This window comes from Nyctereutes procyonoides, unplaced genomic scaffold (genome assembly GCF_905146905.1).
Source record: "Nyctereutes procyonoides isolate TBG_1078 unplaced genomic scaffold, NYPRO_anot_genome, whole genome shotgun sequence".
Lineage (NCBI taxonomy): Eukaryota > Metazoa > Chordata > Mammalia > Carnivora > Canidae > Nyctereutes > Nyctereutes procyonoides.
In genome coordinates, this window is record NW_026575142.1 from 11091633 (window position 1) to 11113612 (window position 21980).

The window sequence follows — 21980 nt, forward strand, 5'->3', positions numbered from 1 at the left end:
AAGGAAAAAGCTTTCAGTTTTTCACCATTGAATTTGTTAGCTGGATTTTTCATATACATACGGCCTTTATTATGTTGAGGTATATTCCCTCTATGCCCACTTTGTTGAGTTTTTATCATAAAGAGATGTTGTACTTTAAGTACCTTTTCTGCATCTATTGAGATGATTAAATGGTTTTTATCCTTCCTCTTATTAATGTAATGTATCATACTGATTGATTTGAGAATAATGAACCACCCTTGCATCCATGGAATAAAGCCCACTTAATCTTGAGGTGCCTGGGCGGCTCAGTCGGTTGAGCGTCCACTCTTGATTTTTCAGCTTAGGTCATGATCTCAGGGTTGAGAGATCAAGCCCCAAGATGGGCTCCATGCTCAGAATGGAATCTGTTTGAGATTCTCTCTCTCCCTCTGTCCCTCCCCCTGCTCACATGTGCATGCTCTCTCCCTAAAATAAATAAATCTTTTAAAAAGATAAAATAAGTCCCACTTAATCTTGGTGAATGATCTTTTTTTTTTTTCAATTTTATTTATTTATTCACGATAGACACAGAGAGAGAGAGAGAGAGAGAGAGAGAGAGAGAGAGAGAGGCAGAGACACAGGTAGAGGGAGAAGCAGGCTCCAGACAGGGAGCCGGACGTGGGACTCGATCCCAGGACTCCAAGATCAGGCCCTGGACGGAAGGTGGCGCTAAACTACTGAGCCATGGGGGCTGCCCAATGATCCTTTTAATGTACTGTTGAATTCAGTTTGCTAACATTTGTTGAGGATTTTTGCATCTATGCTCACCACAGGCACTAGCCTAGTTTTCTTTTTCTGTAGTATCTTTGCTTGGTTTTAGTATCAGAATAATGCTGGTCTTATAGAATGAATTTGGAAGTTTTCCTTCCTCTCCTATTTCTGGGAATAGCTTGAGAAGAATGGGCTTTAAATATCTGATAGAATTCACCTGTGAAACTGTCTGGTCTTGGACTTGTTGGGAGTGTTTTGATTACTGACTTAATTTCTCAAATGGCAATTTCTTTATTGAATAAACCTCAGTAAAATCCAATTCCTCCCCGAAATTTTTCGTCTTAAGATTCCCATGTATAATTTTTGTAGCATTTCCTCAATACCCTTTCCTATCAGTATATGAGGGTATATTTTCAAGTTTTACCATTTAATAGTTAATAGCAGTACTCTTTTTCAAACATAACTCCTCTTCCAATTTCTCAATTTAAACTACTTTTAACCAACATTTATTGATCCTCTGCTGACAGATAGGTTTTGTTTAGAAAACACACAGACCTGCAAGGAGCTCATAAATGCTTTACAACAGTATAATTCATTCTACCCTGACTACACTTGGGGGAAAAAAGGTATAAAAATAACACTTTAAGAAAAGTTTTACTTTTTCATTCCAGGTCCATGCTCACCACATGAAAAAGAACAAATGATCTAGCAGCCTTTGGATAGATGTTTTAACAGATACCACAGCAGCAAGACAGCTTGGATACAGCAGGAAATACAGATTTTGTTATAGTTGCATTTCAAATATATGATTTAAATACTTAAAAGGCTACCCGCACTAAATATGATAAATGATAAAAAGGCCACCAGTGTATCTATCTTGTGTTATTTCTAATTTCCCTCAATTTCACTTTCCTAAATTTTTCTTTCTACCATTTATCTTCTCGGTCCCCTTTTCCCAATTCCTGTTTTTGCTCCAGGATCTCCTCACCCACCCTTTCCCCTTCTCTCACCAAGTAAAACTACTAAATTCTTTTCAATGAGTCCTCTCAACATCCCCAGGAAGTTAGCTAGGAGAAAAATTCATTCTAATTTTAGAGGGTACTGGGAGGATACATAGGGAAATAAAGTAGCAACCTGCTGAAGTCGGTATATATTAGAGCCAAGAACAGAATTCAGGGCCACCAACCTGGAATCCAATACTACCTTATCGAGACTTAAGCCATGCTCTATTCACTAAAGTACAGTATCTCACAAAGTAATGATGCCTGACAGAGAGAAGTGAGGAAAAGACTGTCATATCAGAGTGAAAACACAAATTATTTTTTCCTAATTACAGTTTACTATTAATCAGAGAATGGGGTAAAACTAAAATTAAAAATGAAATCTATTTTTCAATCGTTAGGGGAAGATGTTTATGTAAGTATCATACAAGGTAAAATTATTTCAGAAACCTACACCTTCATATCAATTAAGCAGTTCCTCCACAGCAAACCTTTGGTTTTGTGTTTGTTCTAAATTTTGAATTTTTCATTACAAGCTTAAATATAATTGTACCCTAATAAAAAGAAAACTGTTGTGATATGTCCACTAAATCACATGCTCAATGATACCTGGTTATGAATGAAGTCTCTGACACGGAGTTTAAATGAGAAAAATAAGTCTCCCATGAAGGTAGCATGCATAACAAAACTACCTCCTAACACAGAATGATGCAATTCAAACAATAAAACACACTTCTGGGCTTTTCAGGCCCTAAGAATTCCTGTCAGCAAGAAAAGGAACTACTTGGTACTAACACATGGATACATTTCTTTTGTGTCAGAAACTAAACAAATAGACTCTGCATAGCAAACATCACTAGAAACAGGAACACAGCTGGAGGAGCTTTACCTACCAAAATTTCATGGTTTCAATTCTATGACCTTTGTGCTTCAGAGATCAACAGACCCCAAATTTCATATGTAGTATACATTAATATAAAAATATTTCCAAGCTATCATCCTTGTCATTTTTGCTACAAATATTAGTATCTCTTCCAAAAAGATGTTTGATATGGCTACAGAAGATGAATGCCTATAAAGATATAATAGCAAATAAACCTTTTTAAAAAGTATCAATCTAAAAAGCAAAAATTTGTACTACGGAGCCTAGAAAAGGCTAGAGTTTCTAAATAAAACACCGAGATTAAAATGTTAATTTAAGCCCATCTTAAATTGGATCACAGGAGGATTCTGATATATTAAAATTATAACTTTTAAAAAAAGAGGAAAACTCATTCTTTGCCTATATTATTACTCTTTTCGAGATTACAAAACAATTCTGTCTTTATGAAACATAAATTAATTTATATATGTGTGTGTATATATATATATATATATATAAAATCTATATCCTTCATGCTTTCTATGCTTTACAAATATTTTCATTAAATTTAAAAGATAAGTTCAAAATAGTGCTTGTCCATCCAACAAAATTTTTAATTGTTTAGTTTTCTGATCCAGGGGGACCCAGGGTATCACTGTATATAAACAAAGATGGTTATACTTTATGTTTTAACAATATTTTGCAAATGAATTTTGTTAAGATGATGTAGTTCCATACACAGCACCTCCAACTACCCCTAGTGGTATATTTATCATATCATAAAATAATGACTGGTTTACATGTCTGCCCTTAAGACTAATTTTTAATGGCAATTACATCATAGAAATTTTAGTCTCCCAGAGCTTAGAGCTGTGCTTGATAACCAAGAAGTGCTAAGTAAATGTTTAATGAGGGCAAAAAAGAAAAATAAAATGTCTTCACAAATATTTCTTGATAAAACAATTCCTCTATAATAAAATAAGCTTTTAATCTAACAACATAGAAAAGCAACTAACTAAAAAAAGATAAAGTTTCTTACTGCTTATTGAAGAAATATGGTTGTGTTCCCAATCTTTGAGAAAGCGCTTGACAGCACTGGTCTACATCTTCTAAGACCTATCAGAGGCAACAGACCCCCCAAAAATATTTAAATTAGTAAAACAATAAAATATGTCTACAATCTGTCTCACAGTTTATAACAAAAATGTAAATTTAGGTGACCTTTTATCGTATATTTAGATCAGACAATAAAACACATATAGAACATAAGTAATACTTTCTATGTAAGAAACAGGAAGAAAATTTGAAACTTCCCTTTAAACACAAGTATATTTAAATTACTTTATAAGGATTACTATTTAGAAAGTTGTTTTTTTTTTTTAAGATTTTATTTATTTATTCATGACAGAGAGAGAGAGAGAGAGAGAGAGAGAGGCAGAGACACAGGCAGAGGGCAAAGCAAGCTCCATGCAGGGAGCCCGACATGGGACTCCAGGATCATGCCCTGGGCTGAAGGCAGGTGCTAAACCGCTGAGCCACCAGGGCTGCCCTAAGAAAGTTTTTATCTCAAAACTCAACCCCTTACAAAAATGTATTCCTAAATCCATATACTCAACTGACTTTATGTATGTAAAAAAATCTGCTTCATAAAGATGACACTGCTGACCCACCAGGAGTAAAAGCGTTTGAGTTGTTTTCCCAGTAGTGGAGATGGATTTTATTTACTGGATCCCTATTCATCTACCCAATCCCCCTTATGGCCAATGGCACACATCGGTAAACTGGCTGGCAAGGACTATGAGCAGACTTGAAAAAGAGACATTATTAGTTTAATGATTGAATTAGTTCAATCTTATAACTTTGACAAGCTATGTATTTTTTTAATTTTGCTACTTCAGTAAATTTAAGACCAAAAAAAATAGATATATTAAGTGCTGTATTTAACAGGGTTTTTTTTTAAGCTCTGATGCTGCAGATCTATATTTATTGACATAAAAGTTGCCCACAATGCATTGGTGAATGGCAAAAAATTAGATCATAGAGTGCAAGGTATAATATGATCCCATTTAAGGAAAATGTCACTAAGAGACATCTAGAAGAATGTTCTCCAAATAGTTAGCAGTGGCAATTTCTAGGTGGTAGGATTTCAAACAATTTCTATTTCCTTTTTTAATTTTTCTGTATTATACAGTTTGTTTTATAATAAGCATATGTGATTTTTATAAAACAAAGAAAAACCACTTCACATCAGAAAAAATAAGCAGAAATGTTTTCTCAATTTTTTTATTATGTTGAGATTTTTAAAGACTACCGATACAAAAAATGAATTCAATGCATTAAAGTTGAGGAAACCCTCAACTTTGACCTGAACTCACCTGGTCCAGAGTCTTGTTACCCCATCCAATAGCTTTCATCTTACGCTTGACTTCCCACTGTTTCTGATAGGCCAAAATATGATTCAAAGGCCAAGGGTAAGGAGATCCATATCTAGCATGAGTGATCTAGAGCAAAAAGACTTTGTGAGAAACATGATTCTTTCTAAAAACAAAGCCTGTTTTTACAAACAGAATCCTTAGGAAAACATATTTTGGAACACAAATACAGCTATCTGAAAAAAATACATAGCTTACAATCTAAAAAATTAAAATTTCAAACCATTCCTTTTAAAAATATATAAACTTTTATGTACTTTGCAACCAGTTAAATCAAACAATGACACATAGCTTCCCTAAAATGTATGTGCAAGCAAAATTAAAGTAAGTGAAAAACTATATCACTAATGGTATAAACCACAATGTTTCATTTATGAGCAGGGACTTACGATTCTGAGCAAAAGTGTTTTCTCATTAAATTTTAATTAAGATAAATGCTGCAGAACCACTCACCTCCCCTACTGTAGCTTCATCACACCACTGGAGATACAACTAGGAACAAAAGAACAGTCACTAAAACTTTAGAATATCAAAAAGAAAATGGATAAAATTATTTTTGGCCATGGTGATTTTTTATAAGCTAACTTTATAAAAGTCACATATATTAGAATTTTTCCGCCTCTAGCTAATGTTGCTATACAGAATTATTAAATTTAATTAATGGTAGTACTTCCTAAAAGTATTTCTTATTCACATAGTATATCTAAATATCGCTGAAGTATTTTACAGATACTATTTAAGTAAAACTCCCAAGGCCAAAGTCAAATAATGATTGGTCAAGAATCACTCCTTTTTACAAATAGAAAAAACCATATCTGAAAATGTCAGACAACTTATTCAAACATAATAACCAAATAATTTCAGTACCCATCCTAGGCCTAGAATTGCTTGACTATATTCCTATTTCCCAATAACTTTAAAATAACCCATAAGACATGATCTTTTATGAGAGGAAAAGCTTCTTTTCAAGGTCTATTATCTTCTATTATACCTCTGCAGTCAACAGCATATTGTTGACCAATTCCATGTAGGCTTTCATTTCTGCTTTTTGGACTTCATCCAGCCCATCACTAAGAGAATGGCCCTAAAGGAAATTTTAAAAAATTTAAAAGAGCATCATATTAAATAGATAAAAACTTTCAGTTATCTTACTACCAAGTAATATCAATGTTTTTACTTCATCGATGTTTTTACTATAAATGTCTAATTAATTTCCAAAATATCTAAAATAAAATTTTATATGAAAAAGTTAATACTCCATCACTACAAAATATTGATAGCTATTAATAAATATTAATGGCATATTTATATGTCATTATAAAAATGTATCTTTCAATGGACAAAATTACATTATCAATTATTTCACAAGAGAAAAAAACAAGAATGGTCAGTAAACCTGCAGTTTTTCTTTTTTTTAGAGACTAACCTTATTAGTAATAAATGCCAAAAGACTGATATTTATTGTTGCTTATTAAGTGATCAAAGGTGAAAAAGAAAGTTAGTAAAAGTATAGGGAAAGAGACACTAATTTAAAAATTCTAAAATACTATAATAATGAGTAGATGCATAAAATGGTATATAACCCTTTAGTTCAATCCAGCCATCTGTGGTGAGACTTTAAAAATGTATATAATATCACAGTATCACTCTTAGGAATTTATCCTAAGGAGATAATCTGACAAGTGTACAAAGCCGTCTGTAAAAGAATATTTATCTTAACACTCCATAAGAGCCAAAAACTGACAATTTAGGTGTCCATCAATAAAGGCTTAAGTAAATAAATTATAAAACATCCATACAAAAGAATACTATACAATAATTTAGAAGGATGATATGTTACCCATAATGTTAATGGAGGTTGTCCTTATAACCACCAAAACCTAAACTGAATTCAAATGTATACACTAATATGTTCAACTTCTAAATATATCCTATATCTACCTTCTCAAATGTTAACCTGACATTTTGTAACAACCAAAGTTTCCATTTGTCACCAAAACTCATGTGAGTTAGAATATTATCTACCACTTTGTAAAGATCAAATTACATCTTTAGCTATTGATTTACATTATGGGGAAAAAAAAACTTACGCTTTAGAAATATTTCTCCACTAGTTTATATTGGCATTTTATAAAACTAGGTTAAAATCAATACAAATGTTAAGACACACTTAACAATGATGAATGACTTATTTAAGACTAACTGTGATCAAATATATTTAATATCTTTTTTATTACCTTGGCTTTAACGAATTGGACTATTGGACCAAGTTCTGATACTACTTGATTTCCTACATGAATAAAAGGTACTTTACCTGTGGAGGAAAAAAAAAAAATGTATGAAAATACTTTCAGTAAATTAAAACAAAAATAGAATCTGTTTTATTAATATGCTGATTTCATAACCCTGTAACTTTTGAAAAGTATAGTTAAATGTGTATGTGAAATTCTATAAGCTTTTAAACGAGTACTGATTAATTTTAAAAGAAAAAGGAGATTCATTTCTAGAGTTCTCACTTGTATGTGATAACTGATCACAATATTCCCTTTTTAGAACTAACACTAACAAATCGCTATATAGCAGCAGTAAATACTAATTATTCAATTTAAAAGAACCAAGGCAGGACATTGGTCCACAACCACTATTAGATTTAAAAGAAACGTAATGGGGCTTTCTCTTCAGAATACAATGAATCAATCTGTACTTTAAATTACATTTAAGAAGACGACTTCTTGGGATCCCTGGGTGGCGCAGCGGTTTGGCGCCTGCCTTTGGCCCGGGGCGCGATCCTGGGGACCTGGGATCGAATCCCACGTCGGGCTCCCGGTGCATGGAGCCTGCTTCTCCCTCTGCCTGTGTCTCTGCCTCTCTGTCTCTCTCTGTGTGACTATCATGAATAAATAAATAAAATCTTTAAAAAAAAAAAAAAAAAGAAGACGACTTTTTTATATGTACTTTTAAATCTTAGACACCCATTAAGTTCAATATTTAAGCATATAATGGTATAATAATAAATGTCTTTGACTAAAAAAATATCAGGCATTAAAGAATTAACCATCTTTGAAGGTATGATAGTTTATGAATTATAATACAAAGTATGTTCCCAGACACATCTGAGGGAAAAAAAATAAGTATGCTTATAAAAACTGGCTTCTCTAACTAAATGTCACATTAAAAAAGTATTTCATTTTTATAAATACTAATAGTTGATGAAATTATCAGAGATGATGAAATAGTCTCCAAATAGCAATAAAGTTCACCCCAAAAGCTAGAGGATGAAACTTGCTATCAGACCTAGTTCAAATAGAGTTCACACTAACAGCAGGCTTCTTCATGGTCCTTTTTAACAGATTCACTCCTCTCTGTCTCACTCAGCCCAAGGGTAATAGATGAGGTGCATAGCACCAACAAAAGCTTCAGTCTATATCCATAGGATAACACACAAAAGAACAAATAGGATCCATAGGATAACATACAAAAGAAAGGCAGGCCCCTTCAGGGAAATAACAACTCAATAGATATATTTAGAAGACATTTCCATATTACCAATATAAAAACACTGAATTCCACAGTTCTTTTTCCTACTGCTTTATAAATCTTGCAAAAAAGAATTTATCTGAGTATTAGGTCATACTGTTTTTTAACTTGGGATAAAATCTTTTTAAGTACTAAAATGCTAGAAATAGTGCAGGTCCTCTGAGATAAAATGATCTGAGAATGAAAACGATGTGTGGATAAATGCCTAAACTGAAGGCTATTTTTAGGTTTTAACACTTTGAAAGCCAAGTATATTTCTCATTTCAATATTCAGTTTGCCTTCTTGGAAGAAGGAGTTTGTATTTTCTTTCTTTTTTCCTTTTTTCTTTCTTTCTTTCTTTCTTTCTTTCTTTCTTTCTTTCTTTCTTTCTCTCCTTCCTTCCTTCCTTCCTTCCTTCCTTTCTTTCTTTCTTCTTCTTTTCTTTCTGATTTGCTTTATTTATTCATGAGAGACACAGAGAGTCAGAGAGAGAAGCAGGCTCCCGATGGGGAGCCCAATGCAGGACTCGATCCCAAGACCCTGCGTTCACACCCTGAGCCTTAGACAGACAATCAACTGTTGAGCCACCAGGCACCCCTGTATTTTCTTTTTAAAAAAAAAATGCTTTCAGTAGATTCTGAAGCAGGAAAGCAGTGTGGGTAATCAACTGAGTATTCATGTATGTCTAAATATAAAGAAATATATAAAAATCAAGGCAACAAATTAGAAGTGAATAATGTTTTTTGTCACTTGCCTGACTTAAAGTGGAGCCAATGTTATATCCTTATTGCAGGTATCAAGCAAAGCACGGTAAGACATTTATTCTCTGGCATCAATCAGGGATCATTTTAAAAAAAAAAAAGCAACTGAGGGCTCTATTTCTTATTTTAAGCAGAAAAATCATTTTTAGAACTTTGGTTTTTAAAGGAAGCAAAAAGAAAGCAAGTTTGTAGATTCAGAAAATACTAGAAATAAAAAGAGCTCTGCATACCATCCAATCCAACCATTACACATTACAGATGAAGTCACTGAAGCTCAAAAAAGTGAAGTGAAATTTCCCAAGAAAATTGTTAATATGTGACAGGGTCACAGAAGGATTAGAGTAAAAATTTCCTAACTCTTAGCCAAGAGTGACTTGATTTCTGACCACTCTGTGATGCTCTCTGCTTTAAAAATCTACCATAGCAAGATCAAGCAAACAAAACATACCACTCATCACCCAAAATCATATGATAAAAGAGAATACTAGAGTGATGATAAAATTTAAATAAATGCTTTAATATAAAGTGCCATTTTCATCTACCTACAGGAAACTCCTCCTACGAATGTATGTATGAATGTGTGTAGGTCTAGGTCTTACAGCCTCTATTTGTCTTTCATAGGGTCTATTAAAAAACCGGTATCTAGCTAGGTGATAACTTAGTACAGCCATCTTAGGAAATAGGTGGATGAACTCTATGCTTCTCCTCATTTGCCAAAGACATCAACTTTAGTATTAGATTATTAAGTTTTTTATATGTGTAGCTACACTTTTTGCATGACTACATAAAGGAAAAAGATGGGACAAAACCCAATATAATTCACCAGAATTCAGAAAGTTTATAAAACTTAACATTCAAAATTAACAGAAAATGAGTCAGTTAATGGTCTTCAACAATCTAAAATATGTCTACGTTTACAAGACTAGAAATTTTTTATGGAAATGTTTTAAAATGTAGATTCATAAATCTCTAAGTGTAGATGTATTAATGTAGAATTTTCAGTGTGTGTGAGGCTGTCTTCACAGTTTTTGACAATTACCACTTTAAGAACCTAAGATGAAAAGAAAGTGTTTTACACATTTCTAAGTTATCTTCGGAGTGAGAAGATATGTAAATGTCTCTCTGAAAAGCAATGTAGTACATTTATCCCAATCATTTGGACTTAGTGGATTTACCCATAAAGGAGTAATTCTGTGTTATTATTGCAAAGTAAGATCCATAATTATTATCCATATCAATTCTAGTTAACATTTATTTATCAGCTATGGCACTATATTTTTATATTAAAAATTATCTAAACCATATTTATTTAAAACTGTACCTTAAACTACTAATACATGATACACAGAAAAGGCAATACTGATTATAAAAAATAGCAGAAAGGCTAAAATCTTAATAAGTATCTTAAAACTTGTTGAAATAAAAATTAAACAAAAAAAATAATGAGAAACCAAAAGCATTCAGAGATGACCTTAAGATCTTTGACAAATTAATTATTCCACAATCTCTATTCTTCCCTCTGTTTAATATGAGAACATAGTTTAGAGAACCATGTTTAATAACCAATGGACTCATTAATACTAAAATTTGTTTTCTGAAGTAGAAATAGTCTTATGTAAATATGACTGGGGATATCTGAGATTATGTATTTTCTTAATATTTACTACTTAAAGCAATTTCTATAACTTTCCGACTATGACCAAAGAGTTGAAATGAGCAGCAATGTCCACCCAAAGATTATCAAGTTTACAACTGTTACTTTACAAAACCATGGGATAATTCTTCAAAGGGTAAATAAGTAAACAAAAATAGGCATTTTTAAAATATAGGTATAAAAACTGGATTATCACTACAATTTATCAATGTAGAATATTAACAGAATTTTTGAAAACTTACCAGATGGAGACATATATTCTGCATTTGCCCTACAAACCACTTTGATAGGCAGATTACACATTTGCAAAAAGGCCTACAAATCAAGAAAAGCATAGTTAGCCTAGTGAAAGTATATACATATTTGAACACAACTTTTATTTTCTAAACTTAATAGTTCATATATAGCACTTTATAGGAAAAGAATAGACCAATTTAAAGCAAAAGATTTGTATTCCAAACAAAATAAAAAGGCATTTCAATGCTAAAAAAATCAGTATGACCTAGACACCAGTAAATGTATGACACTTTAAGCATTTATACACACTTAAAAAAATGTAAATTATCCACACTTATTTTACTGCATTAGTTTATAAGTCAGCAATACTATATATTGCTTTAATTTTCTTCAATGATGACGGAAGTCCACATTTTATAAGGTATTGCTTAATTCCATTTCTCTTTATGGGTTCTTCCTTTCTTGTCTTAGGAGAAAACTCTCAAAATGTTATTTACTACTTCCAAGTTCTCTCCTATAATTCTCAATATTCTAACATGTGGCTTTTATTGATCACTAATTCACTTTTTAAAGACATAAGTTGCTGATTTTCACTTTGTTTATAGTAACAAAAACTTCATTAGCAACTTAAAGGCCTAACAATAAGGAACAAGTAAATCATTTACGGTAAATCCAAATCATGGAATGTTATGCAATCACTTTTAAAAACCATGAATTATATCTTCATAGATGGCTGTCTGAAATAAGTTTACTTCCCAGCTTCCCTTACGACTGGATGTGACCAATGTCTAAATTCTGGCCAAAGGGACTTAAAGTTCTGGGCCACTGCTGTGAAGTTTCTTTAAAAGGAAAGGGGATGTGGTCTCTCCACTTTTTTTCTTTTCTGCTCACTAGAATATGAAAACGATGATTATAGCCACAGCAGTCAAACTGCACCATGAAATAGGAGCTGAGAACTGAAGATGGCAGAGCAACAAGAGTAAAGAAACCTTGTTCCTTGGGCAGCCCCGGTGGCGCAGCAGTTTAGCGCTGCCTGCAGCGCGGGGTGTGATCCTGGAGACCCCGGATCAAGTCCCACTTCGGGCTCCCTGCATGGAGCCTGCTTCTCCCTCTGCCTGTGTCTCTGCCTCTCTCTCTTTCTCTCTCTCTCTGTGTCTCTATGAATAAATAAAATCTTTAAAAAATAATAAAAAAATAAAAATAAAAATAAAAAGAAACCTTGTTCCTCAATAATCATAGTCACCGAAACTGGATTACCTGTGTTTATAAGAAAAAGAAATAAACAACTATCTTTTAAGTCAGTTATTTTGGATTTTCTGTAATTCACAGCCAAACCAAATTCTAATTCACCAACAATTACTGTTTCTAGCGTTAAACATCACCTCAACCAAACAACAGTTGATTCTTCTATGTCTGTGTAAATGTTCAATGTCCTCTAAATACTGTAACCTGTGCTTTCAAATTACAACAATGACAGTGAACAACTTGACTGACCCACAAGTGTAGACTAGTATCAAAATCAAATGGAAGGCTTATTAAAACACAGATTGCTAGAAATGGAAAGATTAGAGACAATAAATATCAGTAGCTCTTTCAAGAAGAATGGTTAAGAAGAGATTAGAAGGGTCTTCCTTCTATTACATATGTATCTGTACCTGATGAGAAAGAAAGGCTGAGTTTGTTAAAACATAAACAGAAAAGTTAAAAAAAAAAAAAAGGCAGCGGAAACACACTGAAATGACAAAAAAACAAGTAGAATAACAAGCATACAAGATCCATGAGAAGGTAAAAAGGGATGTAAGAGCACAGGTTTTTGTCAGAAAATAGGACACTTTTTCCACTCTAATGCAAGGGGGGGTTAGAGTCAGTGATTACAACTTGATAAGCAAGAAGGACAAGAAAATGAGAGAACATTCACATTCTATGAAATGGGAGAAGAAATCATCTGCTGAGAATGAAGGAATAAAAGGGGATTGAGGCTTACAGGAAAGAACAAAAGAATTTGAAAGAACTACTTAATATTATCTTCTCAAATGTCTGAATAATATTCCCTTGTTAGTTAACAATTACACTGCTATAAAAATAATAAATATTGTATATTTTGCTGAACAAAATATACAGTGGTTGCTGAACAAAATACACAGTGGTAACTGTACTAATCGCTATTCCAAAAAGCTATTACTTCACTAAAAAAGATTAAGCAAAATAGTAAGATTCTGCAATCAAAGCCATGTTTCAGTCCTGTGAATTTCTTACTTTTTTACTAAAATATAACTGGTTGCATTTTTAAGATTTTATTTATTTATTCACGAGAGACACAGAGAGAGGCACAGACACAGACAGAGACAGAGGGAGAGGGAGAAGCAGGTTCCCTGCGGGGAGCCTGATACGGGACTCATCCCAGAACCCCAGGATCTCGCCCTGAGCTGAAGGCAGACATTCAAACACTGAGCCACCCAGGCATCCCTAACTGGTCGCATTTTGACCAATTTAGTAACACTCAACTCCCCACAGACCTCAACTAATGGCATAATTCTAATTAGTCAAAGATTAATTTTACATTTACTACCATTACTCTTCAACCCCAATTCAAAAGAAATTTTACGAATTAACCTACAGTTCACAAAGAAGTCTGATGTCATAAACACAATATTTTCATCCAAACATTAAAAATGCATAACAGAACATTACTAGGACTGTCTTTGAGAATATAAAAACTTTAAATCTAAACCAGGCTTTGATTCAAATATTTTCCCTTTCTTTTGTAGGATGGAAAAAAGATTCCTGGGAGGTTCCCAAACTTTCACTTTCCATCTCTTATCAGCCCCCAAATAAAACAGGCATGATACACCAACCTAAAACACATTTTATTTTCAATTCTGAAATTGCAGTCTTCATATATTTATTCTTATGTAAATCCACAGAAAAATTAATTCTAATTAAATAAGGAAATTTAGGATAACTCAGCTAACTCCTATTCTTCAGCTGGATGCTTTATTCCAAACTAATTCAAGTGATTAACAATATAAAATAATTTGCATCAAAAACTGAGCACATACTATCAGAATGTATAATTGTGCTAATACGGTAGCCACCAGTCACCTGTGACTATTTAACTTAAATTTAAATGAATTAAAATTGAATAAAATTTTTAATTCAGTTCCCCAGTCACACTAGCCATATTTCAAGTGCTCTACAGCTACATGTGGTGAATGGCTACTGTATTTACTGGACAGCACAAATAACTGAACATTTACATCGTCACTGGAAGTTCTTTTAGACAACATGGATCTAACATTTTTTATTTCCTAAAAAAAAAAATAGTAATATCAGATCATGGATAACCATGAAGAACCGAAGTTACACATTTATCTCTGCAATCTTTCAAAAATTCTATTAAAATAAAGGCGCTTGGGTGGCTCAGTTGATTGTCTGTTGGACTCTTGATTTCAGCCTAGATTATGGTCTTGGGGTCATGAGATGGAGCCACATACTGGGCTCTGCACTCCTCAGGGAATCTGTTTGAGATTCTCTCCTTCCCTCTCTCTCTCTACCCCTCTCTCCCCACGTGTTTTCTTTCCCTCTCAAATAAATAAACAAATATTAAAAAAAAAAAATTCTAGGGTGCCTGGATGGCTCAGTTTGTTAACTATCTGTCTTCTGCTCAGGTCATGATCCCAGAGTCCTAGGATCAAGCCCTATATTGGGCTCCCTGCTCAGCAAGGAGTCTACTTTTCCCTCTCCCTCTGTCCTTCTCCACTGCTCATGCTTGTGCCCTCTCTCTCTCTCTCTCTCAAATAAATAAATAAATTTTTTTAAAAATTCTAAAATAACAGTGAAGAAACAGAAAACTGATAAACCCAGGATTACACAAAGAAGGGGGACAGGAGACCGAAGCAGACCAGAAATGTCTGCCCATTTGTCAGATGGAAGAGCAGACTTAACAGGGCAGAGGAAGCTAAAATCTTAGAGTATGCAAAGGGAAAAAAAAAAATCAATGCATCCACCTCACAGAAACTAGGAAGATTCCAAAACTGGAGGCAACAACTACCACAGAAGGCAGAGGTGAGGTTAAGGACTAAAAATAAGAGGGGTGGCTCAAAGTCTGTATAAGCATCACAGAACTAGTCTGCCTCCAACTTGGCAGGAAACTGAGGTTCATTTTCTGAAGAAACTGAACCAGCAAGACTCCTGACTCAAGTCTCAAGAACAGCGGACAGCCCTGGGTGGGTGGGGTGGGGTGCTACCCTGAAAAGAGTAAGAGTTAAGTGAGAATGCACACACTGACTGAAGAGACCCAAGCACCCTTTCAGCCCCCATATACTAGCAACCAAATTAATAAGTCCCTCCAAGATAAGAGAGAGAACTGTAGAAAAGTCCTATAAATGCTGACAGTTTGAGGAGGAGTGGAAGAAGATGGGATAGCATCCAACAAAAAAGGCAGCTCATTATGCAAGCAGTCTACTGTAAAGCCTACATGTCAAAAAGTCCCTCATCTCCCCCTCAGCTTTTTAGTACCTCACTCTCAAATATAAGCTGTTAGCACGGACCAAGAGGTATTTGAGGAAAGCCTTGAACATAAAAATAGAGAGCCAAAATAAGCCACAAAAAAGGAAATGACAGGGAAGAAAAACTGCAGAAAAAAGAAAACTTTAAAGAAACATTATAATGGTTAATATTCATTGAGCATTTACAGCTATATGCCAGGTACTTGCATAAGAGCTTTGCCTAGGGGATCCCTGGGTGGTGCAGAGGTTTGGCGCCTGCCTTTGGCCCAGGGTGCGATCCTGGAGACCCGGGATCGAGTCCCACGTCGGGCTCCCGGTGCATGGAACCTGCTTCTCCCTCTGCCTATGTCTCTGCCTCTCTCTCTCTGTGTGACTATCATAAATAAATAAAAATTAAAAAAAAAAAAAAGAGCTTTGCCTAGAGGTAAGTACAACAAATATGCTTATTATAATACGGGAACACACAAACATACAAAGAGTTTAAGGGATGTGATCATGGCATACAGGAAGTAAGAAAGCAAAGAAGGGAAAGAAAAGGGGAAAAAAGAAAAGTGGAGCATACAAAGGACTGAGCAAAGAGATGACACTGATGTCTCAACAGCAATTCTGAAAGCTCGATGATAATACAAGGCCTTAAAAACATTACAGAAAAAATCTTGCCAACCTAAAATTCTACATGTGGCCAAGGTATTTATCAAGTATGAAGACAGAATAAAAGTAGTATCATATAAGCAAGGTCTTTAAATTTTTATTTCCCGTGTACCCTTCCCTAGGAAGCTAATGAAGAATGTGCTGCACAAAATAGAAATAATAAACCAAGAAAAAAAAATACAGGATCCAGAGAATAAGGAATCCAACATAAAAGAAAAGCAAAAAGAATTCAATGGATGATGATGAATAGCAGTCATAAGAAAACAGCTCTGAAGCCAGCAGAGGGGGAAAAAAAAAACTGTTCCAATTAGAGTAGAAGGAACAAGAGTTTCAAGGGTAGTATTTCTGAGAGAAGTGAAAAGAAAGAATCTGATGTATTTGACCATTGTGAGGGGGAATATTACAGTTCAGAGTTTAGGAGAGAAAACTACCCAAATGAATTAAATAAAACGATTATTAACTGGGGGTGGGGGCGGGGTGGAGAGGTGGAGGGGTCATACAGAAAGAATATGTTCAGGGCACCTGGGTCACTCAGTCAGTTAAGCATTTACCTTTGGCTAGGTCATGACTCCTGGGATTGAGCTCTGAATGGGGCTTCCTACTTCTCCCTCTGCCCCTCGTCCTATTCATGCTCTCTCAAATAAATAAAAATCTTAAAAAAAAAAAAAAGGAAAAAAGGATATGTTCATACTGAGCCACTCAACTGAGATCAATATTTACATTCTAATTATAATGTAAACACTGAATACTAATTTAACCCAAAAACTGAGAACATAACTGGGAAGACGGGGAAGAAGAGGAAGGAGAGTTGTAAGGAGGGGAATTTCAGAGTGGAATTCAATAGATACCTTTAAAATTTTTAATTGAACTAATAACACAAGCATCTTAAAAATATAGAGGTAAACACCTGGAAAAATAACACAGCTGAAAGAACTGAAAGCTGGTTGCCTCTGGGTATCCGGATTTGGGGATGGGATATGGGGGGGATAGTAGACTGCGTGCGTGAGTACATGTTTGTGTGTATGTGTGTGTAAGATAAGCCTCTCATTACAGGTGGGAGTATAAATTAATCCAACTACCTTGAAACTGTCTGGTAATTACTACTAAGCATATGCCTACCATATCAGACAATAATTCCATTCCCAGAAATATACCTCTCCCCCCATTAACCTACATGTACTAGAATGCTCAGAGCAGCTTGATCCATAATAATCAAAATACTGGGGACTCAAATGTCTATAAATAAGAGTAGCAAATTTGATTCTAAAATTCCTAATTCTAAGCTAAAAAGGATATCCAATGTCACCAATTGTTAGGAGAAAGGAAAAAAGTAAGTACAAAAGGATTATATTTTTTTCTTGACTCTGAATTCTTTAGAAAGAGCATGGAGAACTTTTAAATCAGAGAAATTCTAGAAATAGTCCCAGAAAATGACACCTGCAATAATCCATGAAGATTCCAAGTTCTAGTTCTTCAGTAATTGCTTCTGAATCCTATCTTCTGGGAATCATGGCTCAGATTTTTTTGTAAAAAATGATTTTGAAAATTAAAATATATTTTATTTGCATTAAGTGAAAGCAAAGCCAAAAGTATAAAGAACAAGAACAATCTGCTACCAGTCAATTCAACCCTTACAAATAACCTTAAATCCCAGATTCAAAAGTGTTATTATAAATAACAATGCCACTGCTTTGATTTGATTATAAAACTAGCAGTTTAAATGTTGAGAAAACCCTTTCAAATGCTGTAGATAACAGAATATCAGAAATACAGACAGGGACCCTATTACAGCAATCTTTCAGTAACATGGTAGTTAAGCTTCTGATTCTTCTTGATACTTATTTCAGATGCTTCTGTCTTCTAAAACTAGCATTTACTATGATAATTCCCAATTATGTGCCAGATAATGATTATCGGTTCGATAAATGAACATGAAAATCTGAACAATACATCAAATCACAAAATGAAGACTAAAGAAGTCTAAAACCCAGTAAATCTTCTAGTTGTAATCCTATGTGAATTTTTTTAATGAAGCAACAGAAACTTCTAATAATAAAAACATTTTTTAAGAGGCTGCTTAGTCAATATTCAAAACATAAAATTTATATTCAACCACTGACTGGAGTGTAAATCAATGGAATATTTTATAAGGGTAGTTTGGCAACATTACAAATATCTTAAACATATGTAACTTTTGACCCCACAGCTGTACTGCTAGAAATCCTACAGTATACTTATACTATACTTATAATATTTATACTTGTAACAGTAGCCTAATATCCATCAGTAAGAGACTGATTCTGTAAACTGTGGTGAATCCATCAATGGAATATTTGTAGTCTTCAGAAAAGAATAGGGTCACTCCCCAAGTGAACTTCTCATACTAAACTCCAAAAGACATTTCTCATCTGGAATCTTCTGTAAGGGCTACTGAATGACATGAGACAACATAATGCCAAATGAAAAATTGCTTTTTATGTTATTTTTCTTCTAAAGGTCTGGAGTAAAATATTAAAACACAATTCAATAAGGCCTACAAAAGGCTAATTTATTTGATCCAATACATAGCTTCCTGTGAACTAACTTGATAGAAAGACACAATTCTGCTTATCTAGAAGAATGAATGGCAAGTATTTATGCATTCATCCACATACTTGATACAGACTTACTAAGCAGCTATTATATATCACCACTATTGTAGGCACTGAGAATAGAACAAGTGAACGAACATAAAGTCTCAGCCTTCATGGAGTTTACATTCCAATGGAGACAGATGAAATTAGAAAACACATATGGTGATTCCTGCTACTTAGAAGTACAAAGCAGTATGAAGGTATTGCTATTAGATGTAGAGTGGTCAGATAAGGGCTCATCAGAAAGCCACTGTCAGTTAGTCCTTTAAAATCTGAGCAACTTGCGATGCCTGGATGGCTTAGTGGTTGAGCGCCTGCCTTCGGCCCAGGGCATGATCCTGGAGTCCTGGGATCAAGTCCCACATCAGGCTCCCTGAATGGAACCTGCTTCTCCCTCTGCCTGTGTCTCTGCCTTTCTCTCTGTGTCTCTCATGAATAAATAAACTTTTTTTTTTAATTAAAAAAAAAAAATCTGAGCAACTATGGTTCAATCTTCAGGAGATTTAAAATAAACATGCGGGTATTATAATTCTTATAAATTACAATTAACATAAGGTAAACAGAATATTAATATGAGGAAAATTCCGTAAAACAAAACACTTCAAAAATTGTGCATATCTAGTTTAAGTCTTTGTTCCCAAAGAAATATACCAGAAATATTTCAGAAAGAATCTGGAGGAGCAAACCTAATTGAAATTAAATTTAAAGCCAAAAAATTACCAATATCTTTTACAGAAAACAATGAATATTATGCCTCCTCACAGGAGAAAGAAAATAGAATCTATAACAGTAAAAATCAAATATCTTGATTTTTGATTTATAACATGAAATATCAAATATCAAAAAAAAAGAAATATCAAATATCTTCTTTTAATTGCATTGTTAACCAAAACCAAAACCAAAAAAGGTAAATAAAAATATTTAGTTCATAAAATGATGAGAAGGGCTAAACCCTGGTTGAACAGAAACACAGCCAGCCAACAAACACAGGCCTGCCCTGGTTACTACATTTGCATAGGGAGAATGCTGCAAATCTCATGGCGACTCTCCTTCCCATCATTTAGAGCAGGGCAACTTCCTATTGTCCACACCACTCTTATGACTGGGTGACCATCAGCACATTCCTACTCCTTAATTGTCACTGGTTAAGTGCCTAGCATAACCTAATGGATCCTAAAAGAGTACAGACTTAAGAAGCACGCTGTTTAAGTGGAACACGAGGATATCTTCTGAAAAATGTAAATCCTTGGGGTGCTTGGGTAACTAAGCATCCAACCCTTGATTTCAAATCAGGTCTTGATCTTAGGGTCGTGAGTTTAAGCCTTGAGTTGGGCTCCATGCAGGGTATGGAGGAGGAGGAGAAGGAGGGTTGGTGCGAAGGGAGGAGGGAGAAGAGGAAGAAGAAAAATGAAAATTCTCTGTATCAATTCTCAGTATAGGGATATGATCCTGGGGTCCTGGGATGGAGTTCCGAATCGGGCTCCCCACGGGGAGCCTGCTTCTCCCTCTGCCTGTGTCTCTGCCTCTCTCTGTCTCTCATGAATAAATAAGTAAATAAAATCTTTAAAAAAAAAAAAAAGAGTCAGTATAGAACAGTAAAACTTAACAGAGCATAAGTCTCACAGTGAGACATCTCTGGGTAGAACCTTGGTGACTGTTAGCTTGAGAAAGTTCCTTTAACTCATAAGCATTCTCATTTCTAAAATGACTACAATTAATTAAACTGATTAACTGAGGTACTAAAGTAAAGCATCTTATATACCATCTGGCACACAATAGTTCAATAAATATAAGGTATTATTAAAATTAATAGTAATAATATTAGTAACAATAAATACTCATTTATCCATTTGCAAAGGAAAAAAGACTTGGTGATTTCAAAAGAAAGCTGACTTCACTTATTACCCCTTAACACCTCCTTAAGAGGAAAAAAGTAAATAATTATACACTGTACTTCAGTTATATTTGTTCCTTTATAATCAAAACAGCAAAATTGTACATAAGATAAAAATCCCTAAATAGATATTAAAAGGATAAATTAGGGAACATAACCAAAAGCACGTTTAAAGAGTAATAGGGTAAAGAGTAAATACATGATTTCTATGTTTGCAGTATGTACCCTATAACAAATCTTTTAAACAAGGCAAAAACAAGGGTATAAAGATGTCCTGATATTAACACAAACTTTTATGAATAATTTTTCAAAGTCGTACATACTGATGAAACTGATAAATGAATTGATAAAAGACCTCCAAACTGTAAGCTCTGTGAGTACACACTGACCATGTCTACCTCATTCACTACTTTATCCTCAGCATACTACACATTCTCATGTAACATTTGCTCAATGACTAGGCCATAGATATTCACAATAATAAATGAAAACATACCTAAATTTGTAGAAAAACTAGTGAGATACAACAAAGATTAGTATTTTGTTATTTTATGGAACCAAAGCTCACTGCATTAAAAAGTTAGATGTAACTCCTGTTAAATTCAGTTATTTTTTAAAAATCAATAACATAGGGATCCCTGGATGGCTGAGTGGTTTAGCGCCTGCCTTCGGCCCAGGGCGTGATCCTGGAGTCCCGGGATCGAGTCCCACATCGGGCTCCCTGCATGGAGTCTGCTTCTCCCTCTCTCTGCCTGTGTCTCTGCCTCTCTCTCTCTCTCTCTCTCTCTCTCTCTCTCTGTCTCTCATGTATGAATGAATAAAAACTTAAAAAAAAAGTTTTAAAAATAAAAATAAATCAGTAACATGACAACTACATCAATAAGCAGATATTATTTTAGAAAAATTGTAATAGAAATTGTAATAGGAATTTAACTTAAAAAATTATCAGAAACCACAATTCAGGGAGCATAAATAGCTTTAAACAGAGAAAATCTAGTCTCAAAAACATGAAATGCTATTGAGAGCACATATGAGACAGATCACATCAGAGTATGCCAAGAACTACTTTTGGAATATTTGACTCAACTTTAGATACAT

The 21980-nt window shown here is 34.1% G+C and overlaps 1 protein-coding gene across 2 annotated transcripts in view; it reads right to left on the reverse strand.

The window, feature by feature from the left end:
* The window catches only part of MTX2 (metaxin 2), a 67490-nt gene that overhangs the window by 7960 nt on the left and 37550 nt on the right, over positions 1-21980 (reverse strand). The window contains exons 4-9 of one of the 2 annotated variants that reach the window (XM_055308448.1): positions 11202-11274; positions 7265-7341; positions 6019-6111; positions 5481-5519; positions 4971-5096; positions 3635-3711 (exon numbers count right to left, since the gene is read on the reverse strand). In XM_055308448.1, coding sequence (XP_055164423.1) covers positions 3635-3711; positions 4971-5096; positions 5481-5519; positions 6019-6111; positions 7265-7341; positions 11202-11274 — 485 coding nt within the window. The remainder of the gene's footprint in view (positions 1-3634; positions 3712-4970; positions 5097-5480; positions 5520-6018; positions 6112-7264; positions 7342-11201; positions 11275-21980) is intronic. The other variant, XM_055308449.1, reaches the window with a different exon arrangement.